This window comes from Carcharodon carcharias, chromosome 17 (genome assembly GCF_017639515.1).
Source record: "Carcharodon carcharias isolate sCarCar2 chromosome 17, sCarCar2.pri, whole genome shotgun sequence".
In the NCBI taxonomy this organism is placed as follows: domain Eukaryota; kingdom Metazoa; phylum Chordata; class Chondrichthyes; order Lamniformes; family Lamnidae; genus Carcharodon; species Carcharodon carcharias.
The window spans coordinates 94,977,854-94,998,333 of record NC_054483.1 but is presented as its reverse complement, the minus strand read 5'-3'; the positions used below and the strand labels follow the sequence as shown (position 1 = coordinate 94,998,333).

Here is a 20,480-nt window from a genome sequence, read left to right as displayed (position 1 = left end):
CAGCAGAGCTGTGTGCGCTTTTTTCTGCTCACAGGCAAAAATTAAACAGACTGGATCACATGACACACTTCCCATCTAGTGATGGCATGCTGCTATCCCTTAAAGGGATATTACAACACAGGAATTCTCAAATATAAGCAGGGATGGTTGGATAAAGGATCCTTTTGCAGAACAAATAGTAATAACTGAAATGTACAAACAATACAAGAGGAGTAAAATGAGGATGGATTAGATCACCCAATCTTTTCAGCGCATTCTCTAAATTTATTTTGGGAAAGTCTGGATAAGTTAGAGGTTGGGTTCGAGGGTTCAGAACCCCAAATTTTGCAAATGATACAGTACTAATGGCAAACACAAAAGAAAGAAATACTTAAGGTGGAAAATCAACCAAGTTCAGAATATAGATTGAAAATGTATATCAATATATCAAAATCAAGGTAACAAGGAAAACAAACATCCTGGAACAGAAAAAGTAGAGAGTTAGAGAAGCATGGGAGTGGTTTAGCCAGGCATCTCTACATCTTTTCAGGGAAAAATAAATACTTGGAAATAGAAAATGATACAGGACTATCAGGAGAGAGAAGTGCTGTGGGGTGAGTTTTGCATTGCTGTAGCAGAGTTGCCACACACACAATCTGCTGCTGTTTCTGCATTTATGCTTTGATGGAAATATATAAATTATATACCTGGGCAGTTTAACAACAGTTAGCTAAAAGAATAAAGTTGATCACAGGGCAGTGATTGCAAAAGATGCATCTGGGAACATGAAGGAGCTTCTATGCAACTGTAGAATCAAACTGATGGAAAACTGAAGAATACTCTGGTGTTATGCGGTCAACAGCATGTACCGTGAATATTAAACCTTAAACACTGAAGTTGCATGATAACTGGGAGAATGCTTATGTAATGGCAATATAAATGGATGTTGAAAAGTAATTGGACAAGAATGTTCAATAAGAGGTACAATGTACTAGCAATAACAAAAAGTGATGAGTCTAATTAGAGCAGTAGAATTAGGTTTGCAACCAATACATGAGGAAGAAAATCATGTACAAATCATAGTAAAGCAGTGGGAATACAAAACAGTAAATTTCAAAAGTATAAAAAAGTACCTTAACCAGATAAATTAGACAATCAAGTGGGTAAATGCAGCAACAGAGGGAAATATTTAAGCATGAGGTGGATATGGTATAGACTAAAAATATTCCTATCAGGAGTAGGTGGAAAATTGTTCAGTTTTATATTTTGACTGTCCCAATATTCCACTGGACAATTCCCTTACCTTTGCTTTAAATCAAGAATGTTTCATTTTGGAATGTTTTACCCTTGAAACTGTAGGAGTTGCTATGTTTTGCAAACCGTCTTCAAAATAGTAGTTAGTTCAAAAACATCAAGATCAGGTGAGCATTATTGGTTTAAACTGTTTGACTGGGTACTTAAATCTATTTCACCCAATTAGAGGGCAAACTCTTAAAAATGCCATCAAGTTATCAATTCAATTTTTTTTGTGAGAGGGAGGGGAAGAATCTATAATTTATTTTTAATAAAGGGAATAAAGTATTTTTAAAGATTAAAATTTGCTTCCCTCCCATTATAGATTCCATTGTTTGTGCATGTGCCAGAAAATGATGCACAAGGCAACAAACAATAAAAGAACAAAAGGGTCACAGACCTGAAATTATAACTGTTTTCTCTCTCCACAAATGCAGCCAGACTTGTTGAGTATTTCCAGAATTTTCTATTTTATAAATACATGAATTTTGAAAATCTCAGTGAAAAAATTGATGTGAGTTGTATTAATCTTACCCAGTTTTGGAAAGACAATTAAGTATTCAGCATTACACTGTGGGCAAGCCACTCTGGCTGTACTGTTGCCCCTTTGCTTTTCGTCAACCCATCGCTGTAGACAAGTCTGGTGAACCCATTTTGTGGATCCTCTGCACCTGCAAGGCCGCACCCATTCTGCTGTCCGATCATCTTCGTCGGTAGCAAAACACACCCAACAACTCCTAAAATGAAAAAAAAAATTAATATTCCAGGACTTAAACAGCACTAAACCAAAAAATTCACACCTGCTAGCAGAGAGATTAAAACAGTCTGAAGTGATTATACACAATGCAAACGCCTGGTCATAAACTTTTAGAATCTTGATTATTTTTTTCTTTCCCTCCCATGCATTTATTCTCTGTATACCACTAAGTGCTGAGGTGGACTAGTGGTCTAACATTTAGAGTGGAGTTGTCAATGGATCAACGTGTCAAAGAGAGTACATCTTAATGTTGGTAAAATTTGAAGATGTTTATCATGAAAGAAAATATTAAACTTTTCTGCTACTGTTGGTTTACACAAAACAGAAAAAAAAAACAAAGCCAGCAACTGCAGGATATTCAATTGAGGTCTTCAAAGCTCACAAGAGGACCCATGAACTCATCCTACAGATTTGGGAGGAAAAGGAACTTCCACTGCCCAGTGACTTCAGGGACGAAACTATCTCCAAAGAAGGAAGATAAATTATGCTGTAGAAACCATCAAGGTACTTCCTTGTTGTCAGTGGCAGGGAAAATCCTGAATTGTCCACTTCCTGTGGCTAAGGAAATCTTCCCAGATGCACAATGTGGCTTTAGACCTTCCAGGGGAACCTCTGACATGTTCTTTGTTGCCAGACAAATCCAAGAAAAAAACGTCCAGAAGACCATTAGGAGTTCAGAATTGCATTCATCGACCAAACCAAAGCATGTGACTTAGGAAATCGCAAGTCTCTATGCATTCTGCTTCAAAGATTTGGATGTCCAAGAAACTTCATCACAATCCTGCAATTGCTTCATGACGAAATGACTGCAACTGTTTTGAGCAGGAGATCTGAAATAGATGTCTTCAAAATCTGGAATGGGGTCAAGCAAGGCTGCATCATGGCCCCAAACTATTTATGATCTACCTAACAGTGGTTATTCACCTCATCAGTATTAAATACCATCTGGATGGAAAACTTAACCTTAGTCGTACCATCCAAACTGAACACCATAGATAAATATGACCTACAGTTTGTGGATGACGAGTGTCATTGCCCATTCTGCACCAAATTTGCAAGCCACTCTTGATTTCTTCAATTCCATATACTATAAGCTCAGCCTGTCTTTGAATGTTGTCAAAATAAAAAGCTCATCTCAACCCATACTTGATCAGCCAAGTGTTTTATGTGCCATACATTGTTGAAGGAGTTGCTGAAATACGTTAAGCACTTCCCATACCTTGGCAGCTCTCTCTCAAAACCGCCAACATTGACAAGGAAATCCAGTACTGGAGCGACTGCACCAGTTCAACTTGCTACAAACTACAGCAGCAATTGTTTGACAACAAAGACCTCGGCAAGTCAAATAAAGTCCTAACGTGCAGAGCAGTCGTCGTCACCACACTTCTGTACTGCAGTGAGGCCAGGACTGTGGATCAGTGACACATAACAGCTAGAGAAATTGCAACAGGAATGTCTTCAGTGCACCCTCCAGATCCAATGGGAGGATCATTGAACAAACACTAGGTTCTGTTGAAGGGTCATGAGGACTCGAAACGTCACCTGTACTCTTCTCCGCCGATGCTGCCAGACCTGCTGAGTTTTTCCAGGTATTTTTTATTTTTTGAACTAGTGATCTTGAAGCCAGCTCCACAAGCATTCGGACAAAATTCCTGCAAAATCAGCTTTAATGGATTCGCAACCATGTCAAGATGGCCAAAAGCCTTCTCCCTCAGAACCAGAGGTTACGATGCAGAGGCTATTCAGCCCATTATTTTCTCTTTTTTGACCAACGCATACAAAGAAACTAGCCCCTCATTTTAATCCCACTTTCCAGCACCTGCTCCACAGCCTTGCAGGTTACAGCACTTCAGGTGCAGGTCCAGGTACCTTTTAAATGAGTTGAGAGTTTCAACCTCAACCACCAACTTAAGCAGTGAATTCCAGATGCCCACCACCCTCTGGGTAAAAAGATTTCCTCATGTTCCCTCTAATCCTTTACCAATCACCTTAGAAAATGATCTTCAGACCATCTGCTATTTGCACCCTGGCTTCCTTTAACAGCCTGGGATACAATCCATCTGGCCTTTGTGATTTATCCACCTTCAAGGATGTCAGACCTTCCTGTATTTCCTCTCTCATTATGCTTACTCTTACTTATGCACTCCTCCTCTTTAACTAGAATGTCTGCATCATCCCTTTCCTTAGTTAAGACAGAGACAAAGTGCTGTTTGAGAACCTTGCCCATATCCTCAGCAACAATGCATAAGTTACCATGTACATCTCCGACAGGCCCTACCCTTTCATTAGTTATTCTGTTGCTCTTAATGTACTGGTAAAACATTTTTGGTTTTTCTTTTATTTTACCTGCCAATATTTTTTCATATCCTCTCTGCTTTAATTTCCTTTATTTCACCCCTGTACTTTCTATACTCCTCTAGGCTTTCTACAGTATTAAGTTCTTTGTGACTGTCATAAGCTCTCTTTTCTGCTTTATCTTACCCTGTATGCCTTTGGATAACCAGGAGGCTCTCAGTTTGGCAATATCACACATTTTTTGTGGGGACATGTCTACATTGTGCCCGTAGAATGTCGCTTTTGAACGCCCCCCCACTGATTTGACACTGTTTTCCCTTCTAAGAGCAGTATCCAGTCCACTTTCATAAGTTCACCTCTCAGCTTTGTAAAATTTGTCTTCCCCCAGTTTAGAACTTTTACTCCTGTTCAATCTTTGTCCCTTTCCATAATGATGCTAACTCTAACTGTACTATGGTAACTGTCGGCAAAATGGTCCCCTACAGCTACTTCATCCACTTACCCAGCTTCATTTCCGGAAGACTAAATCTAGAATTGCGCCCCCTCGTGTTGGGCTTGTGCTGGCTAAAAAAGTTCTCTTGAATGAGTTTCAAGTATTTTGTGACCTCTATGCCCTTCACACTCTTCGCATTCCAGTTGATATTAGGGTAGTTGAAGTCTCGAACTGTTACTTTCCTATTGTTTTTGCACTCAGAAATCTGCCTACATATTTGCTCTTCTCACTCCCTTCCACTATTTGGGGGTTTATGGTACACTCCTAGCATTATGGCTGCCTTTTTAAAAATTTCTGAGCTCAACCCATATGGTCTCATTTGATGCTTCATTCAGTACATCATCCCTCCTCACAGCAGTAATTGATTCTTTAACCAATTGTTAAACCTATATCCCCCTACCCCCCCCAATCCTGCCTGAAAACTCTATATCTTGGGATGTTGAGCTGCCATTTTTGCCCCTATAAGTCAAGTTTCCGTTACAGCAATGATATCATGCTGCCATATTTCTATTTGTGCCCTCAGCTCATCAGTTTTATTTGCTATACTCTTTGCATTTATATATACACACACCTTTTAACACTATCATGTTATTGCACTGTATACTTTTTAACCTGTACTTCTTCTTTCATTGTCCCTCATTCATTTTCTTTCTCCTGTTCCCTGCTTTGAATTTGTCCTCTGGTTCCCATCCCCCTGCCAATCTAGTTTAAACTCATCAGCCCCCCACAACAGCACTAGCAAATCAGTAATTCTCCATGCAAGGATCTTCGTCCCAATCCTGTCCAGACTGTCGGGCTTGTATGGATCCCACTTCCCCAGAATCGGTTCCAATGCCTCAGAAATCTGATACCCTCCCCCCTACACCAGCTTTCCAGCCACGTGTTTAAGCACTCAATTCTCCTATTTCTATATTCATTTGCATGTGGGACTGGGAGTAATCCTGAGATTACTGCTTTAGAGATCCTGCTTTTCAATCTTCTTCCTAGCTCCCTAAAACCTGCTTTCAGGATCTCATCCCTTTTCCTACCTAAGTCATTGGTACCAACGTGAACCACAACCTCTGGCTGATCACCCTCTGGGGGAACAAGGGGATAATGTCCAGCGGCCGCTCGGTGACATCCTTGACCCTGACACCAGGGAAGCACCATAATCCCAGAGCCCCCCCTGTCGCTTGCCATTTCAACACACCACCCTGCTCTCATGTCTGTCCTTGGCCTGCTGCAATGTTCCAGTGAAACTCAACGCAAACTGGAGGAACAGCATCTCATCTTCCGACTAGGCACTTTACAGTCTTCCGGACTTAATAGTGAGTTCAACAATTTCAGATCATGAACTCTCTCCTCCATCCCCACCCCCTTTCTCCAATAATTTATATATATATTTTTTACAACTATGTTTTTCTCTTCTCTATTCTTAAATTTATTTTGATCTATTGTTTCATCTCCACCTTTAAGCCCATTTCGATCCCTTCCCCCCACCCCACCCACACTAGGGCCATCTGCCACTAGCTTGTTTCCCTTAATGTCTCCATTCGCACATCTTTCAGATAATATTATCACCATCAACACCCCTTTGTCCTTTTGTCTATGACATCTTTGGCAGTCTCTTCTTGGCCTCCACCTATGACTGGCCCCCTATCAAGCTCTCCTGTCCCACCCCATTCTACTAGCTTATATTTCATCTCATTTCTATATGTCTTAGTTCTGATGAAGGGTCATATTGACTCGAAACGTCACCTGTATCCCTCTCCGCAGATGCTGTCAGACCTGCTGGGTTTTCCCAGGTATTTTGTTTTTGTTCATAATATCTTGCAGTCATGTCCACGGCCACAGAAATGCCTGTCTGTAATGTTAACTAACAAATCCCCTAACACTGCTGCCCTTCCTTTCTTCTTCCTCCCCTCCTGTACAACAGAGTTGCTTCTGATGGGCCCTCCCCTGCCAGGTAATGTTCTTACAACCCCCAAATGGCCAACATTCCAGGGAAAGATAAAGAAAACAGTTCATAGACACTCAAGCTCTCCTTGAAGCGTGGCGGCATTGAACTTAATGACTGGGAGGGGTTTGCTACCAATCTTGCAGAATGTAGACAACTTGTCTATCAGGCTGGATCACGCTTTGAGTTCCAATGCCTTAATGACAAGACAAAGCGGTGGCAGAGAAGGAAAGAAAAGAGAGCAAATCCTTCACTCCAAATCACCATCCTGCCCCACATGACCTAAGATCTACGGGTTGAGAATCAGCCTATTCAGTCACATAGATCCATGGCAGAAACTCACGACCTTGTGTAGATGTCATCCGCGAATCAAGGGACAGCCGGCATTGGCAAAACAGCGTTTCACTATTCTGAACATAACCAAATGCTGCAAGAGAGTTTGGAATTAAATCACAAATACAATTAAATTGCAGAAAGTTTTAAATAATAAATAGGAATGTTGTGATAATTTTTCACCATGCTTATCTCTTAGTTTTCAGCAAGAGTGGGGTTGGGGGAAGGGGAAAGACAAAGCACATGCACTGCATGATGCCCTTTCAACACAAGCACTGTGCTTCTTGCCAAATGTTCCATTTTCTTGCATTGAATAAAACATGACCTTGATAAAACAGTGAATTAGGTCAGTACTCAGATAACAAACTGAAACAGGAAAAACCCGCTAGGTGAAACCTCTTATGAAAACAAAGCTTCATTTCTTATGGTAACTCAAGCTTCCTCCCTAGATCAGTCCACAAAAACAGAATCAATATCCCTGATGTATTTTGCTCTGCTGTGCACTTACATGCATCAAAGAGAGGACGACATTTTTGCAGTTCATCTCAATTTTATTTTGCAGGACACTTGGTGTAAATCTAAATTTACTTGGCAGCTAAACATTTCTCTGGTAATTATCCTGAAGCACACTACTAAATTTGTTTTTAAGCGCAATTATAAACGTGAATTATGATCAGAACCTGCACAAATTTCAATATAATTTTGCATGTTGATAAAAATATTGGGGATTACAAGTTAAGTAAGCATTGATAAAATATTTATATAACCAATATCTGCATATCTAATGTAACACTGAATATTGTTTTGCATGTTAACAAGTCTAAATGACATCCTCTGCGTCTGCCAAGAAATTGCTCCCTCAGGCGCCCTTCTACTTCAATGTACACAAGGAGAAACACATGATCTCCTTCTATACACCCTCAATAGATGTGATGCCACAGTACGTAACTGGAATGTTCAAGTGCTGCAATGCTAAGCACTCCAGATAACGTGATTTCTTTTAACAATTACAACCATATTGAGAAGAAATATTGATGCAATATTAACCTTCCTTTCCCAAATGCATCTACACTGAACAAATGACTGTACAAAAGCAAAATACTGTAGATGCTGGAAATCTAAAATGAAACAAAATGCTGGAAATAGTTAGCAAGTCATCTGTGGAGAGAAACTGAGTTAACATTTCTGGGTCGATGACCATTCTGATGTAATTCTTCAGAACGATTCTGAAGAACAGTCGTAGTCGACTCGAATGTTAACTCTGTTTCTCTCTCCACAGATGCTGCCAGACCTGCTGAGATTTTCCAGCACTGTATTTGATCTCCAGCTTCCGCAGTATTTTACTTTTATTTTAGTGGGGAGAACTTCTTTTCCGTTCTTTGAGATAGTGCTACGCGATATTTTACATATATCTAACAGGGTAACAAGGCCTCAGTTTAGCATTTCATGCGGCAACACCTTCAACAGTGCACCAACCCCTCGTTTCAGCTTTGTTGGATCAACTTAGATTTTGCATCTTCAGAGCAGGAGTTGAGCCCACAAGCTTCTGACCAGAAAGCAAGAGTGCTACCAACTGAGCCACAGCTGTTAAGCTTTCAAAGACTGGCTGGGTGGTTAACAGTAAGGTTGATGTCTTGGGCTACAGGAAGATATAGACAGCAGATAAGTGGCAGATAGAATTTAACCCTGAAAAGTGTGAGGTGATACTCTTTGGAAGGAGTAATTTGACAAGGAAATATTCAATGAATGACATGACACTAGGAATTTCTGAGGAACAAAGGGATCTTGGTGTGTGTGTCCATAGATCTCTGAGGGCAGAGGGGCATGTTAGTGGGGTGGTGAAAAAGGCATATGGGACACTTGCCTTTATCAATCGAGGGATAGATTAGAAAAGTAGGGAGGCCATGTTGGACTTGTATAGAACCTTGGTGAGGCCACAGCTGGAGTACTGTGTGCAGTTCTGGTCGCCACATTGTAGGAAGGATGTGATTGCACTCGAAAGGGTACAGAGGAGATTCAACAGGATGTTGCCTGGGATGAAACATTTAAGTTATGAAGAGAGGTTGGATAGACTTGGGTTGTTTTCGTTGGAGCAGAGAAGACTGAGGGGCGACCTGATCGAGGTGTACAAAATTATGAGGGGCATGGACAGGGTGGATAGGGAGCAGCTGTTCCCCTTAGTTGAAGGGTCAGTCACAAGCGGATACAAGTTCAAGTGAGGGGCAGGAGACTTAGGGGGATGTGAGGAAAATCTTTTTTACCCAGAGGGTGGTGACGGTCTGGAATGCGCTGCCTGGGAGGGTGGTGGAGGCAGGGTGCCTCACATCCTTAAAAAAGTACCTGGATAAGCACTTGGCACATCATAACATTCAAGGTTATGGGCCAAGTGCTGGTAAATGGGATTAGGTAGGTAGGTCAGGTGTTTCTCACGTGTCGGTGCAAACTTGATGGGCCGAAGAGCCTCTTCTGCACTCTGTGAAAGTCTGTTTAGGTACCTGCTGGTTAATGAACAAAACCACTTACACAGTTTACAGGTCCAACTTTATTGTGTAGAAGAAAATAACCTGCTTATGTTAATACAATAAGAGTGATATATAGGAAAGTTAGTGTTTTCAGTAGAACTCTCAACAGAAAAATTGGTGGGGTGGTAAATAGTGAGGAGGATAATCTTAGATTACAGGAGGATATAGACAGGCTGGTCAGAAGGGCTGATCAGTGGCAAATGGAATTTAATCTGGATAAGTATGAGGTGAAGGCACAGGAATACACAATAAATGGTAGGACCCTGGGAAATACCTAGGTGTGCATTTCCACCAGTCCCTTAAAGTCACGGGACAGGTAGATAAGGTGGTTAGGAAGGCGTATGGGTTATTTGCCTTCATTAGCTGAGGCATAGAATATAAGAGCAGGGAGGTTATACTGGAACTGTATAAAACACTGGTTAGGCCACAGCTAGAGTATTGCATGCAGTAGTGGAATCTGCATTATAGGAAGGATGTGATCGCACTAGACAGAGTGCAGAGGAGGTTTACCAGGACGTTGCCTGGGCTGGAGATTTTTCGTTATGAGGAGAGATTGGATAGACTGGGGTTATTTGTCCTGGGGCAGGGGAGATTGAGCGGGGACATGATTGAGGTGTACAAAATTGAGGGACATAGATAGGGTGCACAGGAAGGAATTTTTCCCCTTGGTGGAAGGATCAATAACCAGGGGGCATAGATTTAAGTTAAGGGACAAGAGGTTTAGAGAGGATGTGAGGAAGAATTTTTTTACCCAGAGAGTGGTGGGAATCTGGAACTCACTGCCTGAAAGGGTGGTAGAGGCAGAAACCCTCACATTTAAGAAGTATTTGGATGTGCACTTGCAACGCCATGGCATACAAGGCTATGGGCCCAGTGCTAGAAAATGGGATCAGAATAGTTAGGTACTTGTTTGGCTGGCGCAGACTCGATGGGCCGAAGGGCCTTTTCCCGTGCTGCAGACCTCTATGACTCTGACTATGACTAAAAACCAAAAGGAAAACAAAAATGGGCCAAATAAGGGCCCCTTTCACAAACCTTGAACAATAAAAAAAGCAATTCAATGAACCAATCGGGGGAATTGTACTAGATTACACTTGGAAGAAAACTATACAGTGCTTCTATTTAAATTGAAGGAAAGCTTCTGATAAATCCCAGGAATCTAAAAACTTACTGTGTTCATTAATGCTATTTTTCATGATTTTTCTCCTTGTTTCAATTTACTGATTTTTTTTGTTCTTTTTCATATGATTATAGAATGTATTTTTTGCAAAATTTGTACATTAAATGTTGGCATTAAATGTAAACTACAATTTTTAAAAAAATCTTCCAGCATTGCAAATATAAAATTCAACTCCCAATAAGTAAATTGCCTGATTGATCATGAAATGTCTCCTGATGAAAACATGACCTTAAACTAGTGAATGATATTCTTATTTCTGCAATATTTGTGTTTGTAAAGACTAACATGATTTTGAATTTTTTCAAACCAGTTCCCACTAAACCAAATCTGCTTAGAAGTCAGTATTAACTTATAAACACCAGTAGGACGGCAAATGTGAGAAGAGTTAAAAGGAGAGGTACCCAAATCAAATTACTTTGCTTATCACCTCGTTTTTTTTTATGACTGAGTATGTCATACGTGATTGGATTTTAGTCTTTCAGCTAATCCCCAGTAGTGATTTTTCAAGTTACATTAATTAAAACCTGTCCTGTTATTTTTATTCCACAGTGCTGTCTCATACTTCCTATGCTAAATTTTTACATGTTACAATTCAGGTAGATTGATTCATGTACCAGTCACAATCCATTTCAAATCAATAATAAATTACATGCAACTGTTGACTTTAACTACTGTGCTCTCACATTGGGAAATAACCAAAAAAGCATGAAGTTAATGTGATTAGGACGGCGACCCTAGTTTATGTTGAAGCCAAGCAAATAAAATTGAACTTGAAGTAATGTTTGCATTGTTTTATTTCTATTGCTAGCTGGTTAGCTTTCAACAATTGTCATATTGTTATCCACTCTTTTTGAAGGCACACTTTTGTAGACAGGAAACTGTATTTCATCTAAATTAATCTAGTCTATCACAAAAAATAGATGTTCACTTCGGAACGTCACAGTTTCCACCATGTTCTCCTCACCCGATACAACCTCATTCTTGAACTTGATGCCTGAAAACAGATAACTTAGAATTCGCCCACCCCTTGCAATTATACAACAATGATCCCTGTGGAGAATAACTTTTGAAAAGTGATATGAATTTCCCAGCAACTGACAGAAAGAATTGCATGACAAGATTTCACATTAAGAGTTTTACAATAACAAACAGACTAAAAGCACTAATGACTAAATGTTATTTAATAGGCAACTAATATACCAAACTACAGAAAGGGTACTGCCCCATTAATCTTTAGAGGGAGATGGTGACATAATGGTATTGTCACTGGGCTAGTATTCCAGAGACCCAGGGTAGGCATTGTCACTGGACTAATATTGCAGGGACCCAGGGTAATGCTCTGGGGACCTGGGTTCAAATCCCACCATGGCAGATGGTGAAATTTAAATTCAATAAAATCTACTGATTGTCTTAAAAACCCATCTGGATCACTAATGTCCTTTAGGGAATTCCCCTTTAGAGAAGGAAATCTGCCTTCCTTACCTGATCTGGCCCACATGTGACTCCAGACCCACAGCAATGTGGCTGACTCTTAAATACCCTCTGAACACAGCAATTAAGGATGGGCAATAAATGCTGGCTTAGCCAGTGATGTCCCCATCCCATGAACAAATAAAAAATATTAATAAACTCAACCGAAAATACTTCATGACCTGTTTGTATGTTACCTCAGCAGATACCAAGCCTTGTGATTAAGTTCCACCTTCCTCTTGGCTTTTAAGCAGGCGCCCTTCTCACCAGGGCAAATCTTTCAGTGTACTTTCAAAGTTGCTTTACTCAGTCTTCCGAATATCCCACTCGGGCAACTCCTTGGTCCTTAAATCTGCACAAGTTGCGTTTCTTTTAACAGAAAATCAGTTCTCCTTGCCATCCTACTCAGCATTTAGTGTGGGGAAAAAAAACAGCAATCTGTGATCAGGAAGAGAGACTTGTGGAAGTGCTAAATGCCACAAATTACCAGACAATTTGTGTCAGTATAAGGATACTGTTAATGGGATCATTTATGTTTCCAATGGCTTTCCACTTTGAAACCAAATGATTAAATAATAATTCATCAATGCCTCTTTGTAATTTTATGCTTCTGTCCACACTACTTATTGTGCCACCAATCTTTGTGTCATTGGAAAACTTGGCTAAACTACACTTCATTGTGTTTTCCAAGTCATTCATAAATATTGCAAATAGTAGAGGCTGCAGCAAAAATCCTTATGGACATCACCAGTCACTTTCTTCCAAGTAGGGTACAAAATAATTATCCTTACTCTATGCCTATCACCACCTAACTAGGTCAATAATTTGCAATCAATTCCATAAGCTTTAAATTTACCTATCAGTATGTTTACATGGAAAATTATCAAATTTCTTCTGCAAGTCCACATAAATGACATTAACAGATAATCCCATGCCTATTACTTAAATTACTCTCAAAAAATTCAATTAGGATTATTGAAGATGATCTATTCTTAATAAACCATACTGGCACTCTCTAATCAGTTCAAATTTTGCAAAATGCTCACTCACTCTGCCCTTAATTATAGAGTCCAATAACTACCCAACATATCAACAGGTTTCTATTTTTCATATTTGTTAAATAATCGACCAATAATTCAGAGTTGAATTGTTTAAATAATCAGATGCCCAAGCTGCCACTTCAGCTTTGTTGAATATTCAAATCCTAAATTTTAACTGATTAGGCAGACAGGCATTGGTCCTGTTGTTTACCAAGCTTCCAGATTCCTATTGACCTAGCTGCGTCGTTATCAACTCACTCTTCCACCAATTTATGAAGCAAAGTTAATTGCAAGGGTATGGAAGAAAGCCAAACTGCAAGATTCGCTCCAGCGAATTCTAGGCATAATGTTTCACTGCCAGGTTGGATAGAAGTCTGACAAATACGTTATGCTGGTCTGCATACATATTTTAATCAATAAAAGCACATTTTCTATCAAACAAACCAAAAAGAAATATTGCAGAGAACTAGGATTTCTATTAAGCAGCCTTCATTATTGAGGTTTCACAGATTCTCTGATAGTTTCATGTTCATTTTGTATGAGTGTCACAATGTTTGCAAATATTGAAATTATACTTTTCTCTAAAACTAGTAGATCATACAAGCATAAAAGCAAAAAACTGCAGATGCTGGAAATCCAAAACAAAAACAGAAACAGAAATACCTGGAAAAACTCAGCAGGTCTGGCAGCATCGGCGGAGAAGAGCACAGTTGACGTTTCGAGTCCTTTGACCCTTCAACAGACCTAAGTAAAAATAGAACTAAGTAAAAATCTCTTATTTTTACTTAGTTCTGTTGAAGGGTCATGAGGACTCGAAACGTCGACTGTGCTCTTCTCCGCTGATGCTGCCAGACCTGCTGAGTTTTTTCAGTTATTTCTGTTTCAGATCATGCAAGCAGGTCAGCGAGCTCATTTTCAGTCTCTTCATAGTCAGGCAAGTTTTGCAGCGGATATTTTAAAAACTAGCAGATCTCCAATGGCATTTCTCACAGGGTGAAATCTAAGCAGAGAATCTAAGCAGAGATCTCTAATCTTTGCTAGTCCTTAAATGCTAAATCATGAATCAGAGAACATTTGTTAGTGCAAATGATGGGGGAGCCTAGCACATCAGTACAAAAGACAAGGCTGAAGCTTTTACAAACATCTTCAGGCAGAAGTGCCAGGAGGATGATCTATCTCGGCCTCCTACTGAGGTCCACAGCATCACAGCAGATACCAGTCTTCAGCCAATTCAATTCACTCCACGTGATATCAAGAAACAGCTGAAGGCACCTGGATGCTGCAAAGGCCCTAACAACATTCGAAGGCTTGCGCCCCAGAACTAGCTGTGCCCTGAGCCAAGCTGTTGCAGTATAACTACAACACTGTCATCTACCTAGCAATGTGGAAAGTTGCCTGGTATGTCCTGTCCACAAAAAAAAGGACAAATCCAGCCTGGCCAATTATCACCCCATCAGTCTATTCTCAATCATCAGCAAAGTGATGGAAGGTGTTATCGACAGTGCTGATCAAGTGGCACTTACTCAGAAATAACCTGCCCACTGATGCTCAGTTTGGATTCCACCAGGGCCACTCAGCTCCTGACTTCATTACAGACCTTGATCCAAACATGGGCAAAACAGCTGAATTCAAGAGGCAAGGTGAGAGTAACTGCCCTTAACATCAAAGCAGTGTGGAATCAAGAAACACTAGCAAAACTGGAGTAAATGGGCATCAGGGGGGAAAGCTCTCCACTGGTTGGAGTCAGGCCTAGCACAAAGGAAGGTGGCTGTGGTTGTTGGAGATCAGTCATCTCTGTTCCAGGGCATCACTGCAGGAGCTCCTCAGGGTAGTGTCCAAGGCCTAACCATCTTCAGCTGCTTCATCAATGACCTTCCTTCCAACATAAGGTCAGAAGTGGGGATGCTCACTGATGATTGCACAATGTTCAGCTCCATTCACGATACCACAGTTAAGCAGTCTGTGTCCACATGCAGCAAGACCTGGACAATATTCGGGCTTGGGCTGACAAGAGGCACAACAAATGTGCCACATAAGTGACAGGCAATGGCCATCTCAAACAAAAGAGAATGTAACCATCTCCCCATGTCATTCAATAGCATTACCATTACTGAAGCCCCCACTATCATAATCCTGGGGGTTGCCATTGACCAGGAACTGAACTGAGCCACTCAAGAGCAGGTCAGAGGCTGGGAATTCTGCAGAGATTAACTCACCCTCTTATTCCCCAAAGCATGTTCACAATCTATTAGGCACAAGTCAGGAGTTTGATGAAATGCACTCCACTTGCCTGGATGATTGCTGCTCCAACAACAATCAAGAAGCTTAACACCATCCAGCATAAAGCAGTCCACTTGATTGGCACCCCATCCACCACCATAAATATTCACTCCCTTCAAAACTGATGCAGTGGCAGGAGTGTGCACTATCTACAAGATGCATAGCAGCAACTCACCAAGGCTCCTTCAACAGCACCTTCTAAACCCAGGATCTCTACCAACTGGAAGGACAAGAGCAGCAGATGCATGGGAACAACATCACATGCAAGTTCCCCTCCAAGCCACCTACCATCCTGACTTGGAACTATATCACTGTTCCTTCACTGTCACTGGGTCAAATTCCTGGAACTCCTTCCCTAACAACACTGTGGGTGTACCTTTGCCACATGGACTGCAGCTAACTAAATGCTAAAGCTCTGATAGCTCAATCTTTCGGCTTCTTTCAAAGTTTTTCACAATAAGCAAAAAAGGCTTTCAAAACTTCACAGGGTTAATGCATATTGGGTCAACTTTGACAAGCGTGCTGATGATATTCAGTCCTCTCTCTCCACCACTTCTGATTCCTTCACTACCTCTGTGCTGGCTTGGATGAAACATTGAGCTCAGCTAAATATTGTGAGGTATAATGCCAATATCTTCAGCACCACTATAAACTCCATATAGCAGCATCTTCATCAGCTTCCCTAGTATCTGTCTCAGGCTGAATTATGCATTCTACTCTATTATTTGTTCAGCTTATAGCCCCACTGCCTTCCCATTAGAAGGGATGCCAACTCCATTTCCATAACATCGCCTGTCTCTGCCCATCTGCCACTGAAACCCTCGTGTGTTGTCCATCATTTCCAAACTCGAAAATCCAATGCTGCACTGGATGGCCTTCCATTCTTCAGCTCACCCAATGCCCTGCTGACTGCATTTTATCTTGCACTAAGCCCTATTTGCCCATCACTCCAGTTTCTGCTGGCTACACAGGCTTATTTCCCCCAATGCCTCCAATTTACACTTCCCAGCATCACATTTATAACCCCTCCGTGACTTCACTAATTTACTCCAGCCTCTGCCTTTTACCATTGGCAACCATGCCTTCAGCCACCTGGGGCTAACTGGACTTCCCTCCCTAAACCCCTCCACTTCCGTTTTTACCTGTAAAATCTCCTTAAAAACAACCTCTTAACAGAATTTAGATCAACTCCTTATCTCTTTTTTTTTGGCAGGGCATCCAATTTTTTGTTTTGGCTTACATCCCTGAAAAGCATTGGCATTTTTTTTCTATATTAAAGATGAGATATAAAACCACATGCTGATTACATTGTGGAATTGCTGCCAACACTGTCTTCTGACAATATTTTTATAATCTTCAATGTTGATAGTTACGTGTAACACCTGCTTCATGGCAAAGATCAATTCATTCCTTCAAACTTTTATAGTAATTTTAGCTACAATAAGATGCACTAGTGAGGAGTAAATTATAGAAATGAAGATTGAAAGATGGGGAACTTTTTCAATATTAGGAAATTGAAAAAGTAAATGTAGTGGAATGACTAGAATCATTTGTTTTAACTATAGAACGTATCTTGTGCTACCAAAGATCCTCGCCCATATCTTCAAAAAGTGGTAGAGCACCACAACCTCAGACATCATTTCAATACTTAACCATTAAGTATTTTGGTTAAATACTGAGCTTGGATATTAAACTAACCACTCCTCAAATGAAAAACTATGAATGGCCACAATCTGTATGCCAACATATTATTTTGGAGTCAATCAAACTTTCAGTAGGCTTTCCAACTGCAGAACAGGCTCAATCTATGCTTCTGAAGGTAATAACTGATCCGCTCAACGCAGTTCAGCTTCAATTCATTAAACATGTCCAAAATACGCCAGCATTTCATAGATTTGAGTAACTACATGAAAAGTATTTGCTAATTGTACATAGTTCAACAAATCACACCATACATTTCTTCAAAAATTGCTTTACGCCTATCTCAAGCTTTGGGAACCGTCAAACACTTGCAACATTGGTTTTGAGCAAGACTGATGATATAAAAATCAGCTACAGTCAAAATTATATCTTATGACCAAGTTACAAGGGCAGCTGCAAATCTAAGAACAGACAAAAGTACTTAATATTTGACACAAAAGCCATATGAATAACATGCATTACATTCATTTTCAAAATATTCACCAAGTAGCCAAGCCATACAGGTAAGCATCATGTATGATTCTCAATCTGTGTTGAATTAGCTCGTTATCAAGTAACAGGAACCACAGTGATCTCAGTGCCTGGAAAGTCTGCTAGAATTCTTGCTCCTGTTTGATATCCAGCAATCCTGGTTAGACATGCGTTTGTGGACATCTGATGAACACAGCAGTAGGCTTGGTTGGGATGCCTCCTGCTGCTGAATACCCTGCCAACACTCACCCTCAGTGCTCACATGTGAATATCAGCAAATTAGTAGGCATCTGCATCTGGGTAATCATAATCGAAAGGTACAATGACTACAGAGAGAAAACTGGCAAGAAACATTTTCTTTCAAATGATTGGAAATATACATTTCTACTTCATTTTTCAAAAATTAATAAAGCCCATTATGAAGGATCATCCACATTTTAAAGTATGACAGAAACAATTGATGTTTTATCCAAAAACATTTTTTTTTTAATTAGTCTACTTTTTCTTGGGGATATTATCATGTGTCGACATTTTTAGAAGTTCACTAACACACATTAGTTGCTACATAATGAAGATAAGAGATCATAAGGTCACTGATACATAAAAACAGTGTAAAAAAAAAACAAACTCCCACAGCAAGAGCAAGCGATCTTTGCTGTGAGTTACTCTAGTTCCTTTTTGGCACCTGATACATTGCCCCACTAGTTAGTCCATTTTCAACATTAAGAGAACAGGACTGGGGCAACTCCTTTCTCATAATATCTATAAGACCCTGCAGTAGGTTTCTGAAGTGTTTGAGATGTCTCCTGTATAGAAGCAACACTCTAGAAACAGATCAGGTCCCCTTTCTCATATTAAAACTTATGCCCAACTTATTTTACCTGCCACAAATATTGCTGCAATACAACTTCTGCTTCCTCATAACGAAGTAATTGAATCACCATAGATTAACTCTTCAATTAGTTTACTGATGTTCTGTAGGATTTTGCAGTGTGCAAGTTGGTTGGTGCATCTACCCATACAGAAATGGTAATAACAATGTTAGAAGAGCGATTCGTTAGTTGTGGAATGTTCTGGAGACACAAGAGTTTTTCACAATATATAGAGCTTCACAAAATGGTTAGTGGAAACAGTTTGCCTCTGTAGTTTTGATGGCTGAAAAGGCATTAAAATTTATTTGTTTGCCCTAGCTGTGAAGTCAAAAAACCATCAACTCTAGTCACCATTTTGTAACCAAGTAATTGAAAAGCACAAGAGAAATATTAAAGTTTGGGGTTCCATTATACATTAGTTGATTGATTGCTATGTATGTGCAAACATTGGACAGCTCTCTATATCATCTGAGCTAAAAATAACACAGCAACCCAAAAGCCCACTTTTGCAGAAAGAATAAGTGAGACTGTCAACGCTTATCATTAGGAAGGAGCAAATTGGACAATAACATCTGGCATCTGCACCATCACAGTTAGACACAAGAATCAGGAAGATCTTTTCCAAATGGCCCTGCTCCTCCAAGAGCTTCACTACAACAGTATATTGCCAAAAGACTCAGCATTGAAACCCATGAAGGGGGTCAAGTAGTTGTACTCAAACACAGATATACATTAAATATGCCAGGAAACAGATTGTCAATTCAAGTGGTTAATGGTGTGATGAGCCTTAATTACTGCCAAACAATCTTTCTGGCACTGAATATTTATCTTTAGAAATATGGAGTTTCATTTCTTCAAATTTTAATTATTGATAATGACATTTTTTGAAATCTTGGTGATTTAGACTTAAATCTAGTGGGCATTAAGAAGTTTGCAGAAAATACGAAAATTGACATGTGGTTGATAATGAAGAAGAAAGCTGCATATCGCTGGAAGATATCAATGGTTTGGTCAGGTGGGCAATAAAGTGGCAAAAGCATATTATTTAAATGGAGAGAGGTTACAGAACTCTGAAGTACAGAAGGGATCTGCGTGTCCTGGTACATGAATCACAAAAAGTTAGTATGCATATACAGCAAGTGATTAGGAAGGCAAATGGAATGCTGTTCTTCATTGCAAAGAGAATGGAACATAAAAGTAGGGATGTTTTGCTACAGATGTACAAGGCATTGATGAGACCACATCTGATGTATTGTGTATAGTTTTGGTCTCCTTATTTAGAAAGAATATTAATGTGTTAGAAGCAGTTCAGAGAAGGTTCACTCAACTGATACCTGGGATGGGGGGGGTGGTATTTTATGAGGAAAGGTTGGACAAACTGGGTCTGTGCCCATTGGAGTTCAGAAGAATGAGAGGTGATCTTTTGAAACATATAAAAGCTTGAGGGGCTTGACAAGGTGAATGCTGAAAGGGTGTTTCCCCTTGGGGGAGAGACTGGAGTGTAAAAATGAGGGGTCACCCATTTAAGACGGAGATTTGAAGAAAGTTTTTCTCTGAGGGTCATGAGCCTTTGGGATTCTCTTCCCTGAAGAGCGGTGGAGGCAGGGTCACTGAATATTTTTTAAGGCAGAAGTAGATTCTGACTAACAAGGGAGCCAAAGGTTATCGAGAGTAGACAGAATGTGACTGAGGCCAAAATCAGATCGGCCACAATCTTATCAAATGGCACAGCAGGCGCATGGTGCCGAATGGCCTATTCCTGCTCCTAAACCATATGTAAATGGCATTCAATCTGGAGAAGTGTGAGATAATGCACATGGGGAAGGCGAACAAGGCAGGAGTATACAAAGTGAATGGT

At 40.2% G+C, this 20,480-nt stretch overlaps 1 protein-coding gene across 2 annotated transcripts in view; it reads right to left on the bottom strand.

The window, feature by feature from the left end:
• The window catches only part of march5 (membrane-associated ring finger (C3HC4) 5), a 104,990-nt gene that overhangs the window by 67,271 nt on the left and 17,239 nt on the right, over positions 1-20,480 (bottom strand). For both annotated transcript variants that reach the window (XM_041209996.1, XM_041209998.1), the window contains exon 2: positions 1,807-2,009. In XM_041209996.1, the coding sequence (XP_041065930.1) occupies positions 1,807-2,009 (203 nt within the window). The remainder of the gene's footprint in view (positions 1-1,806; positions 2,010-20,480) is intronic.